The following is an 18,823-nucleotide window of genomic DNA, read 5'->3' as shown; positions in this document are numbered from 1 at the left end:
GTTTAGATAATTCCAAATAGTTGACCTTAATTTCTCCTATTAATTGGCAAATAATTAGAGACAAACAATATTATGGCCATCGTAATACATACATTCAGAAATATGACTTAATTATGAGCAACGTTGATCTTTTGAATGTCATAGTATTCAACGTTCACTGTTATGCATGGAACACAAATAATTATTTTCTTTAATTTACAAATACCTTATAAGAAGAAAAGAAGGAGAAAAAAAAGTTTGAAGCAATATAGAAGAGTAGACGCTGAGAGTGGAAGTTGATATTAGGCCTTTTTCATTAATTAAGTTTACCTTTTCTCCCACGAGTTTAAGTTCTATATTATTAAATATTTATACAATATACAATTATGTTATTTAAGAGATAATTGTATGTAATTCTAGTTAAAAGTATTGATTTGTAACGTAGAATATGATAGTTCATAATTATCCATTTTCGGACGACTAATTAACACACGGAATACAAATAGCAATTCTTGGAAAGTTACTAAATCGAAACTTTAACTGATTTTAGTAGCAAACCAATAGTAGAATTTTTTGCTTCAAAAGTCAAATAATTCTGCCATTTTCGTAAAGAAATGTAGATAGCGCTATTGTCCTCAAATAAATCCACGCCTTTTTTTTTCCTTGAAAATTCTAAACTTTTTAATAGGATGATAGGTTATATAAGATTAATGCTCTTTTTGATTCAGGCCATCTAATCAAGGAATATTAGATGGCTTGGATTCATTTCCGGTTCAAGCCCCGAGAATGGAGAAACTCCTGGTAGGATCGCTTCTTCCTTAATGGCCCCTAGGCGGGGCGAGTCTACAGTAGTTGCGATTATGGGTCCTAAATAGGGATTTTAAGCAAATAACCAATCATAATTAATGTTTATGTTTTTTAACCGGCATATATAAAGTATATACTGATTTTACATGGTTATACATTGTATACATATTATACATGTATTATATATCTATTGATTATTTTTAGTTTAAATTGGTTGGAAGAGCGGCTATTTAGGTTAATTCTTCTTTTAAATACCAGATGATTAAACAAACAAAAAAAAGAGATTAATAGTTACCGAAAAGAATTTTGAAAAAAAATAAGTGAGATGGAGAAAAAGAGCAAGAATATATTCATGGATTAATGAAAAGTGATGGCCATTACCTGTTGTGTTATTTAATTAACCGGAAAAAAACACTTGTTAAGGCTACTGATTTTAAACCTTAATTTAATTTGACAAAGTGCTATGAATTCAGAATGATAATGAAACCCATGCAGTAATCAAGTTAAACATATATTAGTAGTAATTAAAATTTAAACGACACTTTCGAGCTTGTCCAATTGACCATCTAATTGAACGTGGCATATATATAGAACTAATACACCCTTGAACTTTTAGCCAGGATAAATTTAACTATTAAAAATCTAGCAGTGACTAAGCTAATGACATCAAATTATCCATGTGTTAGATTTTGAAATGTTTTGGTGGAAGTGTAGATTTGTCTCAGTCTCCTGTCTCTTGGTTCCTTAGAAGATACACTTCTGTCATGTCTCATACTCCAAGCACAAATGATAAGCAATATATATATATATATATATATATATATATATATATATATATATATATATATATATATATATATATATATATATATATATATATATATATATATATATCTTTAATGTGACAACCCAAAATGACTTATTTTTTGTGTAAATTTTGACTATTTGAACTCATAATATTGTAATTCAAATAGTGACGTTGTTACCACTAAATTGTCATGGCGAGGAGACCACATATATATGGTTGAATACGTCAAATAAGTGATCTCTTGTGGCCATTTAATTTGAATAGAAGAAAATGACATTTTTAGATATCCTGTATATTGTCTGCAAACCTTGTATATTGTCTGCAGACCTCTTATACGTAAAAATAAAAATTTCTTATAAAAAAGACATAAAACTAAAAACATTGGTTTGTTCCTAATGAGCTGACAACTAATATTTCTTTTTCTTTCTTTTAAAATGGGCTGACATTTTATGAATTCCTAATAAACGTTACCTAAAATGAATTTTGGTTTGAGTCAAAAGACATAAACATGTGGTTTAGATCATTCTAAATAGTTGACCTTTCCTCTATTGGAGACAGTCACGTACTGTTATGGCAATCTTTAACACATAAAGTCAGAGATGTTTGACTTTAATTTATTGTGAGCAAATTAATTTTGATCATTTGCATATCCCACATTCAGATGTGGAAAGAACAAATACTACTAGTACTTAAAATTATTCTTGTTCAGATCTATATGCAATATATCTAGTATTCATATGTTTATAAAGATTTCAGAAGTCTTAATTTAATAAAAATAACTGGGCTTATCCTAAGAGCTTGACATTTTTAATTTATATTTTTATTTATAATGTTAATCTGTTTTTGCCAAAAAGGAAGTAGAGAGACTTGTTCTTACCACTGTTTTAAAAGGCTTTTCTGGGACTCGTTTCGGGGCTCGCCCTGGGGCGGGGCACTATCAAAACGCCTTAAGACTCATGCATGGGGCTTAGTTCTCTGAGGCTTACACTCCCAAGCGCCCGGCGGTGCGCCCTAAACACGCCTAACGCTCAACGCTCGGGACTCGCCCAATAATTCCTAAGCAAATCATTTGTTCAATTCACTAATTTGCACTATTAACTCTCAAAATTCTTTAATAAATGAATGATTAAAGTTCTTTTTATCTATAGAAATATGAAAAAAAATGTGAATAACTCAAATAATGAACATATTATTGCATATTTATTAATTGATAACATCGTGAGGGTGAATATCATTTAAATATTTCTTCTAAAAATAGATAAGCAAAATTTATATCTTTACTTGATAGATCTGCAACAGTCCACCCCGCTAGTGATATTGTCCTCTCTGCGCCTAGGCACTCACGGGTTTAAAATGTGTCACTAGAGTCTCAGGAATATCTACTAATATACCCAACATCTCTCACGTGTTTTGTCTATGTGGGATTTGTCTAGGGTGTCACATACACCCCCCTCCCCCTTAGGGACTCAGCGTCCTCGCTGATGTTTACCCCACCACTGTTCAAGGTTGCACGTGGAGTGGCTCTGATACCATATGTAACAGCCCAGCCCGCTAGTGATATTATCCGCTATGGACCTAGACTCTCACGGGTTTAAAACATGTCACTAGAGTCTAAGACATATCTACTTATATACCCAGCATCTCTCCCGTATTTTATCGATGTGGGATTTGCCTAGGGTGTCACAAGATCTTCATGTCTTAGTTCTATGTCTCTCAGAATTATATATTTTTTATTTTACTATTAAAAGTTTTTTTATATTTACTCATGAAGGAGTAATATTTTAAATTACAGTATTGAAAAATTTATTGTGTATTTACGTTTAAAGAGGTAAAATATGCAATTTGATAACATTTTTTAAGAAATTATAATTTTAATTGTTTGAAAGTTAAGAGTTGGAGTTAATCTATATTTCATAGTAACTTTAACAGTATTGTATTATTTATACTTATAAAATATGCTAAATATTATTTTATATGAGTTTCTTTAATTCATTTTAGTTTTCTTGAACTTTTAATGCATCTTTTATATTTTATCGTGTTATAATGCTATATCATTAATTTATAAACTTAAAAAATTAAAAATCTGTGGGGCTTACGCCCCATGTCTCGAGGCTTTCGCCTCGGCCCATATTAAATAAAATGCCCCGCCTCACGCCCTCACCTTTTAAAACTTTGGTTCTTACTATAATGTCAATATAGAGTAAGAACAAGTGGAAAAGTCATTATGCTTCGAGTTGGCCACCTTCCAAGCATTTGGATGCACACACTCACGAAGTGCATTAATTTATATTCCCCAATGTAGTATGAAAATAATATGTTCCATGTGATCAAGCTCGAATTTTCTTGTTTAATGGAAGTGATTTATTTGTCAAATGTAATACTCCTTCCGTTCACTTTTTACTTGTCCACTTTCGCATATCAAGAGAAAAATATTTTATTTTTCACGTTTTGCCCTTAGTATTAATTACTCTTTCTCAATCATTTTTCAAATCCAATAAGACTATACATCCATTAATATGAGTATCATGATAAATTATGTACTTTATTTATTATTTCTTAAGAAATGTGAAAAGTCAAAATGCGACAAGTAAAAGTAAACGGATGGAGTAGTTGTTTTGCTTTGACTCTAAAAACAAAACTTCTTTTCACAGCTTTAACAGAACTACTAAAAACAAGATTCACAAACTTCTTTTTAACAGCTCTTTTATTTTTTTGTACATCCACCGAACCATTGTCCAAATGCCCACAAAGATAATTTGTTACACTCCATATTAAATGAATAGAGTTTGACTAAAAAAGCCTTCTCAATTGATTTTACAAGATGAGAAAGGAATCTTCAATCTGGTTCATAAAAAGTTCCCTCTCCTTTTCCCGTTGTTTGGACCAGTGAATATCACCGTGGCAAAATGGATAAAAAAAAGAAGAAGCCACTATTCATTCATATTATCCACTAAAAAATTGGTCAAAAATAAAATTCATATTATCCACTTAAAAAAAGAATAACAAATGCATAACCAATGAATTTAATTTTTACATTTATAAAAACTCAAGTTTGGGAGACTTGGCGGTCGTTTGGACATAAGAATTGCGAAATTCCGGGGGGGGGGGGGGGGGGGATTAAGTGAGAATGATATTTGAAAATTAAAATTGTGTTTGAACATGAATACAATTTGGAACTTGTTTTGAATTTTTGTGAGTAATTTGAAGTAAAATTTTGAAAAACTTTTTTGGAGTTTTGCAAATTTCGAAAAATTCTGAAAGTTAACTTCAAGTAAAATTTGAAATTCTCATGGCCAAACACTATTCCCAAAAAATGTAAAAAAAAAAAATCATGAAAGATAAGTGAATTTTCTTTATGGCCAAACGGACTCTAGGAATTCCCCCAAAAATGATCATATATGCAGGTTAACTCATTTCCTATCCGTATTAAATATGGATCAGGTCGGATAATTTATCCCTTTTGTATTACCCATTTTCAACCAGCCTATATTCGACCCGGCCATTTGCCACCCTAATTACAGTTTTAAATATATTTGACCCAACCCGACCGTTTGCCGCCCTAATTACAGTTTTAAATTAAAAAAAATAGGAGCGGCTTGGTTACAGGAATTGGGGTTATCTCAGTATAAAATTTAATATTTATTTTTATCTAGTGTCTAGTTGTGCATATTAGGTAAAACCAAAATAAAATTTATACCAAAATCATAGAATTATTATCCCATAGCGAAAGAGAATTATAATACCATGGTTATAATACGAGGGAACCAAAATTATAATCCTAGAATCACCTGATTTCGAACTACATGACCCTAATTAGCTAAGCAATGACGCAGAGCAAAGCTCATTAACTAGATTACATTATATTCCCCATGTAGTATATATATATATCCAGCTAGAATTTTCTTGTTTAATGGAAGTGACTTATCATGCTTTGACTCTAACTCAGCTTTAACAAAACTACAAAAAACAAGTTCCACAGACTTCTTAACAACTCTTTTTCTTTTTTCAACGTCCACCGAGCCATTGTCCAAATTCCTACAAAGACAATTAGTTACACTCCAAATTAAATGAAGTCTAGAGCTTGACTTAAAAACAAGGACCCAAAAAAGCCTTAACAATTGATTTGACAAAATGAGAAAGTAACTAGTTATTGTCACGTGATCAGAAGGTCACGGGTTCGAGCCGTGGAAACAGGCTCTTGTAGAAATGCAGAGTAAGACTGCGTACAATAGACCCTTGTAGTCCGGCCTTTCCCCGAACCTCGCGCATAGTAGGAGCTTAGTGCACCGGGCTGCCTTTTGGAAAGGAATTTTGAATCTCCTTTCTTCTCTTTTTTGTCGTTTTAAAGGAGAAAAATAATTGGAATATAGCTCAAATGAGTATAAGAAATACACAGTACACTTTTAAACTCCAGGAGATGGTGTATTTCAGCTCTTTATGGCTGGAAACAGCTCAATAATTTCTCTTGTTCTTTTATTTTAAGGAGGAAAATAAGAACTTTATCATATTCAATATGGTGTTGCTCTAACCATACAATTCAAAATTGAAACGTTGGTCAATTGATGAACAATCAGGTAAGTCTTACTAAACGCCACATTTTAATATACACTAAGAAAATTGAAGAACTCATCTTCAAGACTTGAGATTTGAGAATGAGATAAAACTCCAAATAAAAAGACCATTGAACCATTTCGATGTCAGTCATAGACTACTAATGCTCTGGTATAAATTTGATGACTGGTTCAGTAAATGACTATGGCAAAGTACTAAACCAAGTATATCGAAAAGTGGACTTTCTAAAAAAATTATGGATGACAAAGCTTTAGGATATAGAGTAGCAAAATCTACTTTCTCAAAACATATATGGATGAAAAAGCTTTGAACAATCAGGTCTTGCTTCCCTCAAGTCTCTATTTTCTTCTTTTTCCCAGAAGAATATTTGCCTTTGAGCTTTGAAACTATCTATCACTTATATAACCCAAAAAAGAAAACCACCCACAACCAAAAATTTAAAGTTCTTACTTATAATCCCTGAACATATGCTGATTGTTGGCACTCTTAACAAGTCTGATATGGGGTTACACAAGTACATTTTATATTTACTAATAGAATGAAAAATTTATACGGGGAAGAACATATGTAATGTATCTGAAATTTTCATTGTTAGGAAGGTGAACATTATTTCAACGCAAAATCACAAACTAAAAACTAAAGGAAGCTATTCATTATCTACAGCCCTTATGTCTATATTTCCATCAACATGTACTCTGTGCTCTGTGGAACACTGAGTAATTACAAACAACAACAACAAAGAGGTTGTTTCCGATACACTGAGTAATTACATAATAAAAAAGCCTCTTAATTCAGCTAATTACTTTACACGATACAACTTGATGGCGTAAACTAGGTGGTATGTACAGGTCTATGCCTAATGTAATTTCTCTAACCTCAAGACAACCGATTAATTCTATGAGTGTGAGTATCCCAATGAGAAGAATAGCCTGCTCCATTCAATAATGATCCTTATACAACTTCGACCAATATGAAACTAATGCACTTCTCTGCCTCCTCAAAATGACTAAATGGGAGAGAGTAAAAGTTTACATCTTTGAGAAATCACCGCAGAAGGATATGGAAAGAAGAAAAAGCTCAATTGAGGCAACAATTAAAGTAATCTGGTTATCCAAGATCCAGTCTTCTGCATTTCGTTCATTTTCCAACAAAGTGGCAAACATTTGGAGCTTACTTATGAAATCTAAAAGATTTAAATAGCTTACAGAATGTATGAAGTTAAAATAAACTTACATTCAAGGGCTTAAAGAGGAACTGACCCATAGAAAACTACCTCTGCTGGCCCTGTCATGTATATATGGTTGTCTTTCTCATTCCACTCAATGTCCAGAGGCCCACCAGGCAAATCAACAGTACACCGCTATTACCAGAATGGGAAAGGGCAATAATCAAAAGGAGTAATCAATAACGAAAATAAATATATGGGACAGATACAAATAGACATACTTGACATGATTTTCATTTTTACAACATTAACCTATAAAGTTATCAACTTCTTACCCTTGCAGCACGACCCTCAAGCACTGCTGCAACAACTACGGCACAAGCTCCTGTCCCGCAGGCTAGTGTCGCACCTATACTCGCCAAGGTTAAATACACAGTTATATTTAATAGATAACTTGGCCTACCTAATACATCAATTATTTGTCAGTTAAAGTGTTAAAGGTCTATTTTTGTGTTCATAAAACAAACCTGCGCCACGCTCCCAGACACGCATTTTAAGGTGTGTTGGGGAGAAGACTTGTACAAATTCTGCAAATCAAACAAATATGTCATATGTAAATAAAATTGTCGGAAAAATTCTGATCAAATAGTTATAACATGCGTGCAAACCTAGACTTAAGTGTTATCTTTCTTTATCTATATCAATGGCAGCAAGTACATGAAATTACAGTAATTGAGTGGACTCTAGATCAGGGAGCTACATCTTGAACATAAATGACAAACTTGACAATTACTTGAGTTGATTCCCGTTATAGCTTAAAATGATGCCAGAAGTGCACCTTAAGTGCAGATCCAACTCAAGAAAGTGCTAACAGAACGGATGATGCATGCTGAATGAAAACTACGCAATCACTTTATGATCGTAAATGATAATCGAGTTCAATAACCATAAATGGCTTGCCAAAGTAGTAGTAGAGAACCAAACTGATCAACCAAAAACAGAATTTCAGGTATATAACAGAAACCAATTCTGCTACATTTAGTTTAAAGATCCCAAAGGAAAGAACAATAATGTTAAAAAACCAGGGATCCATGACCCCTAGATTTAGGAAATTCCAAAGGAAAAATCATGCTAGTTCAATAAAGACAAAGATGAGATAGAGCCACCAAAAATTCTTGTTGTGAGATTCAAAATCTTTTTATAACAAGAAAATAACAAGGTTGTCGTGAAGATCATACTCCTGCATTATTAAAGAGGCTAAAGTTCCCAAACTGATAGATTTAAACTGACCTGTGTTAGTGCGAGCAGGGAACATCACATGATGTTCAAATTTTGGACCAATGTCTGCTAAATTCAATTCATCTACTTGCAAATCCTGTTGCATGATAAACAGAAAAAGGGAAAGCAATCAAGCCCAGAAAATGAGAGGGAGACACAAGATTGCCAAATATTTCTGTTCTCTATTTCTGCACAAGCAGAAGCATACTGTCAATTAACGAAAGAATACATGAGATAACCACTAAATTCCTCGAATATGAAAATGAAATGACTAGATTTCACGGGGGAAAAATGAAATGAATATTCAAAGAATACTGTAATCCGATTCAGCTTAAGAAAATAACAGAACAATTGACTTGATTTCTTAGATATATGAGATTTTTAAGAAGCTGATTAACAGAGTGAAAAGTTTGGTACAATGTTTACCGTAACATTCTTCAGTTGTTTATTTCGTAGAATAGCTTATTGAATCCTTTAAGAATAACAACATTTTTTACTTATAACAAGTCGTAAAAACAATGGTACCACTATCAGCCTTTGGTACCAAAGAAATGATACAAATTAGAATTAATCCAAAGAAGAATACCTGGTTTTGTGATGTACCAAAAGTGACACAATGAGGATTTCCCATGCTGATACAGGTGACGTTCCAAGCACTTCCATCTAAATCTAGTCTTGCTTTAACAACAGATTGATCTTTATTAGGGGGTAGTTTCGTGGGCACATCTGATGCCTTCAGAATGGGTTCACCCATGTCAACCCTAACCTGAAATTCGAAGCAAATATTAAATCTGAAGAAAAAGGTAAACGCATGTAATTGCTTTACTATTTAATGCAAAGTAAATAAATCATTAAAGGAAGAATAAAACAATAATACTGAATGCTTATAGCATGCAGTAGTTCCTACAATCAGTCAATCAATAGTCGGGTTGGCTATGTGATCTTACACGTCCAATCTGCTCAATCCACGCAATAGCGCTTTAGTCTACTTAAATGGATGAGAAAAATGGATCTACCTTTCCATCTTCTTGAATCTCAGGAACAATAAGTCCAGCCCCTGTATGTATGGTGAAACTACAAGATTAAAAAGACATGACAGCCAATCAGAATCCACACTATTTACGAAAACCATATTCATCAGATGCAATCAAATTCTATTATCAAATTTAGGCATATAACAGAATAGGTGGGCCATAACAATCATATTGACAGTTAATCAAACCTATCAATTATCAGAATCTAATTAAGCGCACTGAAAAACAAGGTGCAACCAAAGATTTTTATCACCTTTAACTTTATGCAGAAACTTGTTTGGATCAGTAGTCATATTTATGCAACTGGTAAAATTACAGCTGGCCAGAGATACTTTTGTTTTTTGATTATGGATAGATGCATAAACCATCCAAGCCACTAAAATATATTCATGTATATGGTCATTGAGACATTAACCAAAATATCATCTGGTGTTTAGGAGTTCTAATACAGCATTCATGATACTACTTTAATAGCCAAAGTACAGAAAATATTTTATTAATAATAAAAAAAAAACTTAAACAGAAGAAGAATTTTTGAAAAATTAAATCCACAATAGCTTTCAAAGTCCGACAAGAATAAGAAATGGTGTTACGGATACTCCATCCACAAATTCTCTATCAAGCGGTAAGCAAAGTCCTACAGGAATAAGAAATGGTGTAATGGCTACACCATCAACAAATTCTCTATCAAGGGGTATGCCAAGTCCTACTAGAATAAGAAATGGTGTTACGGGTACAATACCTAATAATGCTTGCATTATGCCTTCAAGTTTGAGTTTTGCTGCCGATGCGAGAAGAGGAAAAGCTGGGGAGAATCGTGTCATTGATGCACATGAACTGAGGCTGCTGAATAATCGGCAAATTCAATGGCGATTGGCCAGCGCTAGAGCCGAAGCTGCTCTAATGGCGCAAACAGAGACATCAGAGGTAATGGTTTTCTAGTATGCCACTGGTTCTCTAGATGTTGGTTAAAAACGGGTCTATTGTACAATTTTTTATTCAATAGTTCACAAAGATACTGAATATGCAGCATCATCTTGGAATTTACTATTGGTTGCCAATCTTTGCATCGAGTATAAATGTGGAAAAGCTATAAATTCTTAAAACCCCAAACAAATAAACTCTGACTATGGTTCTCTGAATGGTGTACTGTGCTTGACTGGTTGGAAGAGTGAGGATTGGAGGAATGAATTAAAAAAGAGTAATGGTTGTTTTCTTGGTCTATTTGGAAGTAATGTTGAGAGGTATGCAACTCTTGCGGTGTTTCACTCCGTTTCCCTTTATACCTAACAATTGAGGTTTACCAATGAGTTTCTCTCTCCTTTACCATGACCCTCATTTTCATGGTACCAAACATAGAATGTGTAGCTTGAAGGTCTCGAAGGCATCCATATTTGCTGAACGACATTAATGTTAAACCAAGCTGTCAGTGACTGCTACTTATAGAGGTGTAAAAGTTTGTGACAGATAAAAGAATTAGTTTCTTCAGACATCTGAAAGTTAATGAGAATATGGGCGAGGATTGTATGTTAGGAACTCAATTTATGATTTGACAGAAACAAACAAGAAGTTTAATGCACAGGCATATAGCGCATTCTAACCGTAGTGCATGCTTAATTGCGTGAAGAAAAAGAAATATAGTAAAACTTTGGAGGGTTCACTGTGCTGTTTAAGTCATCATGTTGATTGAGAAATCCTTCAATCTGGAGTGGTGAATTGTGGCCGCTTTATGCAGGAGAAGCATGAGAAGTGTCTTGAGCAAGACCTTTTCTTCTCAGTTTCATACATTTGTTTTGTTCTTATGCTTTATTCTTTTTTCTAAAGGTAGAGATTTGGATTGTACCAGTCCAATTTGGAGAGTGACTTCAACTAACTTTTTTGTTTAGAGGAAGGATGTGCACAAGCTCCATAGAATCAAGCCTGTGAACTTAAGGTGCACTGCTAGTAGAAAGATGGGAGCTCTGTTGAATTTTAAAAGATGCGGGAGTTGAGGCTGAGATGGTTCGGGCACGTGAGGCTGGGATGTGGGTAGTTTGTACGCAGACATTACCCCTACCTGGAGAAGTCGAGAGGCTGTTTCTAATTGACTCTCGGCTCAAGAAAAGGTGAAAAGGAAGAGAAGGGACGAACCGACGAAGAAGAAGAAGAAGAAAGAAGAAAGAAAGAAGAGGGAGACAAAAGACAATAAGGAAAAAGTGGAGAAAAAGAGAAGTCGAAAAAAAAAGTAGCATCAAATAGTAACAATCAGGGAAATACGATACACGAAGCGAACAAAACAACAGACAAATACTAGAGAACAAAGAATACGAAAAATACAAGAATGCTACTAATACTACTAGTAAAGAACGGGGAACTCTCGACTACCTACTAGCCTTCTACGCAAATCCTCGACCTCCACACTCTTCTATCCTGGGTCATGTCCTCAGTGAGCTGAAGTAACGCCATGTCCTGCCTAATCACCTCTCCCCAATACTTTTTTGGCCTACCTCTACCTCTTCAACCTCTCACACCCCCTATCATGGGATTATACTTGGTATGTTGTTGTTGTAATAGCTTTCAGAATCCCAAAAGGAAGTACAACATAACGCTAATATGGTGATACATGACAAATATTATGTTAACATAAGAAATACACTGCCATGTATCCTCACCAAAACCTAAGAGAATATGTAAAGACATTGGAGTGGACAGTGGAAATTGTGAACTAAGCGACAACCAGAGATTTCATACGATGACTTGGTACAATCACTACCTCTCTCTAGTATCAGCTCTAGGCATGGTCTAGCTAACATGACTAGGTCTTGACTCTTACGGGTGACCAACAAATCTTTACTTTCTCCCTGTCAGCGTGCATAACGGGCCTGATAATATATCACACTTACCCTTGGCAGTGAATAACAAATAAGAAGAAAAAGTGACACCATCACTTTCTAATATAACTATTGAACATAAAGAATATCTGCTTCGATCACCCAATCTGGCTCTTGTTTGAAGTATTTCTTAAAGTCCACGATGTCACCCTCCCACCGTGTCACAGCCCCATTGTCACATACCCATATATCATCGGCAACTGGGTTGATGAGCCTAAAATCATGACTAACTAGAACCACCCCCACCCCACCCTCCATTCAATGCCTCAGCAAGTGAGTCAACTGTCTCAATATCCAGATGGTAGGTTGGCTCATCTAACAGAAGCATGTGAGGTTGCCTATAAGCCAGCCAAGCAAAAATCACCGGACAATGTTAACCATCTGACAAGTTCTCCATGGGCATTATTTGAGCTTTACTTGTGAGGCCAAACTTCCTAATTGCTGCCCTCTCCCCCTCATCATGTAAGCTGACATTTCCATGTCTAGCTTCCCAGCCGAGTCCTGGTGGTACTGCGCAATTCTAAGGTGATTATGCTTCTTAACCATGCCATCAGTGGGAATTAAATCACATATCATCAACTTAAGCAGTATGCTACTTCCAGCTCCATCAGGCCCCACAACCACAAGTGCCGTCCTGGAGTCGAGATCTACACCAAAATCAAGGTTCTTGTAGATGAGGTTATCATGTCCTGGTTTTCTAGTTTCCTCATGGTCTAGCTAACATGACTAGGTCTACACCAGATTCTACAACCAAATAAGCAAGTTCAAAAAAGCTTCAGTTTATCCAGGAGTTTTCAATACAAAGAAACAAGTAAAAGAAAGTAATTTCTAAAACATAAACCAGGAAATATTTGGCAAATATAGAAGGCTCTATAAAGTACATCACTATATATATAGAATCAGAAAGAATGTAGAGACCTTCGCTTTCCACGGGAGTTCTCAAGCTCAGCTATAAATTTGGCAAGGCATCGAATTCCATTACCACACATCTGTATTTACACAAAGGATATATTGTTAACAACCACAAATTTCAACTCAAATGGAGTGAAAGTTAAAAAAAAAAAAATTAAAAAAAAGAAGAATAACAAAAAGGGCACTTTTTCGTCACTGTATGGATGAAGATACGAATGGTTTATCAGGCTTGCTTTCATTCTATATCGGAGAAGGGAAAGGGAAAAAACATGGACAAAGAAGGAATGACCTAACAACATATTCAAGTGGTTTTCTGTTTCATGAAAATAAAGTCATTCAATCCTGTTTTTATATTCCATCAGAAAAGGGTCATAATTTGCTGCAAACACAATTCTTCTAATCTTTTAAAACCTTTTTCTTTTCGCCAAACATGGAAAGCAATACTGGAAAACAAACATAGGCTGCATCTAAATTCTCATAAGATGAACAATGAAACGGACAAAAGACTATATTCAACACAGATCTCTATATATTGTCTTAGAAATCATTACACGATTGAGGAACAAACCAAAGTAAAGTTGAACAATAACATTCATACAAGCACTATTGCAGGTTTGTCTTCCATTGTGAGCAAACACGGACTCAGCTGAAGTTTCCAGGTGCAAGAGCAGAAGGTATAAGACTTGCATAGATCTTTTCTTTGAGAAAATTGTAAGACTTGCCTAGACCTTGAAATTCGGATCTGAGAAAAGGATAGTCTTTCCACACAGGTGAAATATATGGTGTTTTGCTTCTCTTATATTCAAAATATATAAGTTCCATAAGGTATTAGGTCAGTCCAGATTGACTAGCATATAATCCATTAGTGTTTTGTTTTCCCCCCTAAAAAACTATGTCCTTATTATGCTCTCTTTTCTTTTTCGGAATATGCATTTTCACAGAAGTCCCAAAGGGAGACTGTGAAATAACTAGTTTAGACTTCGCTCATGACAATCCCCAATCCTATAAATATTTTCAGCTCAAGTTCACACTGTGTTCCCTTTTTGTGTTGGGGGGGGGGGGGGGCAAAAGTGGAGCATTTGATGTCTTCTCTCTGACTTGAGGATCTGTAGCCTGTTGAATTTTTTTTTGATAAGATAAATTGTATTAATCAAAAGGGAGAGAACTCCCGTATACAGGAAGTATGTAGCCTGTTGATAACAATGGAATGCACAAGCTGGTTGATACTCAGCACCTCTTTGACTGAAATAAATCCAATACCTCAAGTTTCGGACATGCACTCTTCATCAACACCAACCAAAGAAATCAGTAAATAAAAATGGGCATCGTGACTGAATCCTACAGAAGAAAAAATCCTTTAGAATCCAGCTTACCGTCAATCCTAATATAGACACTGGAACTTCCCCTCATACATAAGCATGATCTTTTCTTCATCCTTCACTAAATCCTCCTTAAGCTCCATATACATATTACTCCTATTCATTTTTCTTTTCTTTTTTGCCAAAAGTGGAACATTTGATGTCTTCTCTCTGACTTGAGGATCGTAACCTCAAGTCCTTTACTTTGTATTTAAAAAATTTCAATACCTCAAGTCCTTTGCTTTCTTTGGCGACTCAAACCCCCAATCTCATGGTTGGAGCCTTGGAGGTGGAGGGTCCTTTCCACAACACTATACCTCCCTAGTCACTAACAAAATTAAACAAATAAATAAAAGAAAAAAGGTTGTGTACTCATTCACCACCTATCTCTGACTTGGATCCTGAAAAGGTATGTGCCCCTCCTTGTAGACAACACATTAGTACTGGAAAGTGCTTAAATAGGTGGATAATCATCTTCCGGGGGGTAAAGACACCCCATTTAAATGATCTTACCTTGCTTGAATGTTGACCAATATTTGTTCAGATTTGCAATTACTTTTCTGGCTTCCATTTATTTAACTGGTTGATTGGGAAAGCTTACTTAGAGGAAGTGAAAAGTTCGCACAAATGGGGAGGAGACGTCTTAGCTGTTTGCTTCCTTAGAAAAGCATGTTGAATTACCCGCGCTGGTGTAATAACAGGTTAAAGATGGGTCGTGAACCTTAGTAGATACCAGAGTCAATGGTATCTAATATGTTTTACCTACTATTGACCCAGTTACTCCAGACACATTGAAGAGTTCAAGTAGCATAAACAATTCCTACCCACAGCATAATTATACGCAACAAAATAAAATAAGTATGCCTAGAAAGCACCTGTATTAAACTAGGCATAAACAATAAAGTTATTTCTATACATGTGGTGCGGGCCAAGGCAAGAATGTATTGCAAATAGGGTTCTAGAAAATGAAGACTTCACAAGTCTTCACAGTGTAATGTTGCGTCGACCCAATCACTCCAGCCATACTAAAGAGTCCAGGAAGCATAAACCTTTTACCCACAACACACACATACAGAACAAAATAAAATAAGTATGCCTCAAAAGCACGTGTCAAACTGGGAATAAACGATAAAACAATTTGTAGCTCAGGCAAGAATCTATTGCATATAGGGTCTCATAAATGAAGTCTTTAAATCTTCAGTGGACTCAACTATGGAAATGAACAATCAGAAAGAAACAGAAGTTGGTATGAATCATACAAATATGTTTGAGAACTACTAGATATATGCAAACTTAGCAGCCAATTTTACAGGTCATCTGATTACATGTCACAGCACTCTACTGTACCTGAGGCCTGCTATAAGCATAATACTTTCCGAACTTTCACGCAATAGCTACGTAGAAAATAAGATCCAACAACCAAGGCACGGCTAACAGAAAATTGGACAAAAAAGAAAAGAAAATAAGAAACATAGAAGATAGAGAGAGACTGGATGAAAAGAAAGACAGTTTCAACCACAATTCTCTCCTTTCATCTATCATAGATTGCACAAAGGTACACAAACATGCAACTTCTAGAGGTAAAAGATAAGCAAAATTAATCCTTCCAGAGACAGAGATGCAATCAAATTTAAATTTCAGGAACATGCAATATTACCTCTGGCTCACTTCCATCTGAATTGAAGATCCTCATGGTATAATCAGTGCCATTGACACCCGGCATTGCAAATATCACGCCATCAGCACCAATTCCGAAGTTTCTATCACATAGTTTCACAGCTTGATCAGGACTGACCTTAGGTTCTGTTGTATCTCTATTGTCAACCTGCTCAAACAAGCATGGACAAGATGAGCCTCTAATCAAACACTCAAAATAAAAGATCAAAGACCAAAGAACTAAACAAATCATGGCTCTTTTCCTCTGAGTTCATGCTTCTACACTTACTTCTCCAAATACGAAAACATCACAGCTATACAAGGTTGGAAGTGGGTAATGGGTGTAGAATAAAGTTTTGGACTGATATATGGTTGGGAAGTGAATGTTTGAGCTCCAAGATTCCAACGTTATTCAGTTGCTCAACTAACAAAAAGGGGACTGTTGCAGAATTTTATTCTACTACTGGTTGGCAAATTAATTGCAGAAGAGGTCTAAATGATTGGGAGATGGATGACTTATGTCAGTTATTACAGCAATTGGATTCTGTTGCTGTGGAAGAAAGCAAGAGGGACTCGTTGATTTGGACTGCAAGTAGGGATAAGAAGTACTCAGTCAAGAGTTGTTACAATTTACTACAACAGCAGATAGGACACTGGGAATCTGATTGGCCATGGAAGATACTCTGGAAGACTAAAGCACCTGTAAAGGTGGCATGTTTCGGGTGGATAGCTACTATGGGAGCTTGTTTGACCCAGGATAACCTGCAGAAAAAAGGCTTTGCACTAAGTAATAGATGTTATCTATGTGAAAGAGACCAGGAAACTACAAATCACCTTCTTCTACATTGCAAAATCTCAAGGCAGTGTTGGGATCTTTTCTTGAATATCTGTGGGGTATCCTGGGTAATGCCACACAATGTTAGGAGTTTGCTGGAGAGCTGGCAGAGTCGAAGAATAGCTAAAAGACAGCAGCAATTTTGGAAAATCATTCCTCTATGCATCTTTTGGACTTAATGGCTGGAAAGAAACAAGCGATGCTTTGAAGGACAAAGAAGACATATCTCTAGAATTAAGAACAATTGTCTGCATAATTTGTATTTCTGGTGAAAGAGCAGTATTTTGGAGAATGTAGATCAATATTTCGACTTTATTGAGATGCTTGGAAAGTTATTGTAACTGGCTATTCTGGAGCCTTCTTTCATGTACTTTTGTGTACCATCTTGGTACTTATTCAATGAAATCTTTACCTTATCAATTTTTTTTAAAAAAAGCATCACAGTCATGGAAAGGTAATCATGATTCACAAACATAGGATTCCTTTTTCAAAGTGTAACTATCAAAAGCATAGGATTTTTTTTCTCCAAACCTTAAAATTCAAGCTCATTCAAATAAGTAACATACTAAAGTTTCACTATTTTAAACTGTCAACTGTTATTAAACAATGCCACATTTACTACTCTGGCAAAAGACTCAAACTTTTGAGTTCCAAACCAGTATATAGGATTTAAAAATCACCAATGAATCGAGTTTTTAAAACTAGCTAAGTCATTTTCTGCAATTTTGCATCTTTCCAACGAACACCAAGACCAATCAATCAACACTTTGAGATATTACAAAAAAGATAACTAAGAACTTTGAGATATATTAAATGAGAATAAGATAACCTCGCCCTGTTCAGTTTTGGCAACAGGGAAAACATAAACTCAGCAATCAAAAACGCCTCAATCCCAGATTAGTTGGGTCAGCGACACATACCACATAATTAAATTAAAGATATTTGAAAAAGAATAAATAGTGATACGACCACTGTTTGAAACTATAGTTACGGAGGAATGTCAAAACTACAAAACGGTGAAACTTTACATAGATGGAGTTGACCAAGATAACGGGAAACAAATGCAGCAAGTGATATCTCTTAAATTGACCCCGCATTTCCAAATTGCTCGGAAACTAGAAAAAAACATTATTCATATCGAGCATTTCATATGTATTGTGTTGTATTACCAATATGAAGTCGTTGCCGAGGCCGTGATACTTGACGAAGTGAAGAATTCCGCTTTCCTTACGATCAAGGAAAGAATCTGGTGAACCTTTCTCCGGAGCTTTGATTCTCATTGAAGATGCCGCGCAAATGCGGAAATTAGGGCACTGTGTTCCTCTACCGGCGGTGAATTTGAGATTTTTCGGTCGTGCAGTTAAAGGAGAAGAAAATCGAATGGGATTAGCGGAAGTAGAAGAAAGAGAACGGCGCCTTGGAGTTGTGAGAGGCACCGTAATTGCGGCGGCGATGGCCATTGGAGTGAGAGTCAAAATTGTAGGTTTCCTGCCTGAAGCATTTTAACGTTTCTTTCTTCTAATTTCGGCTTTAATTTTTAGCTCCTGGT

General features: G+C 35.2%; 1 protein-coding gene and 1 pseudogene across 3 annotated transcripts; both read right to left on the bottom strand.

Moving 5' to 3' along the window:
• Positions 1-5,489: 5,489 nt before the first annotated feature.
• On the bottom strand, positions 5,490-18,820 carry LOC107805769 (diaminopimelate epimerase, chloroplastic). 3 transcript variants are annotated; one of them, XM_016629847.2, is made up of 10 exons: positions 18,444-18,820; positions 16,441-16,608; positions 13,432-13,502; positions 9,626-9,683; positions 9,196-9,375; positions 8,622-8,706; positions 7,859-7,918; positions 7,667-7,740; positions 7,400-7,526; positions 5,490-5,629 (listed from the first exon to the last, which is right to left on the bottom strand). In XM_016629847.2, the coding sequence occupies exons 1-9, from the start codon at positions 18,732-18,734 to the stop codon at positions 7,410-7,412; spliced, it is 1,104 nt and encodes a 367-aa protein (XP_016485333.1). In that variant the 5' UTR covers positions 18,735-18,820; the 3' UTR covers positions 5,490-5,629; positions 7,400-7,409. The 3 variants fall into 3 exon arrangements, with proteins under 3 accessions (XP_016485333.1, XP_016485332.1, XP_016485331.1); XM_016629846.2 differs by lacking the exon at positions 5,490-5,629 and adding an exon at positions 6,820-7,292; XM_016629845.2 differs by lacking the exon at positions 5,490-5,629 and having other exon boundaries at positions 6,820-7,526.
• Positions 12,443-13,396, bottom strand: LOC142164568 (ABC transporter F family member 1-like; annotated as a pseudogene).
• Positions 18,821-18,823: the final 3 nt, after the last annotated feature.

This window comes from Nicotiana tabacum, chromosome 10 (genome assembly GCF_000715075.1).
Source record: "Nicotiana tabacum cultivar K326 chromosome 10, ASM71507v2, whole genome shotgun sequence".
Taxonomy (NCBI): Eukaryota; Viridiplantae; Streptophyta; class Magnoliopsida; order Solanales; family Solanaceae; genus Nicotiana; species Nicotiana tabacum.
The sequence above is the reverse complement of the archived record's forward strand: the minus strand, read 5'-3'. Positions and strand labels throughout refer to the sequence as shown.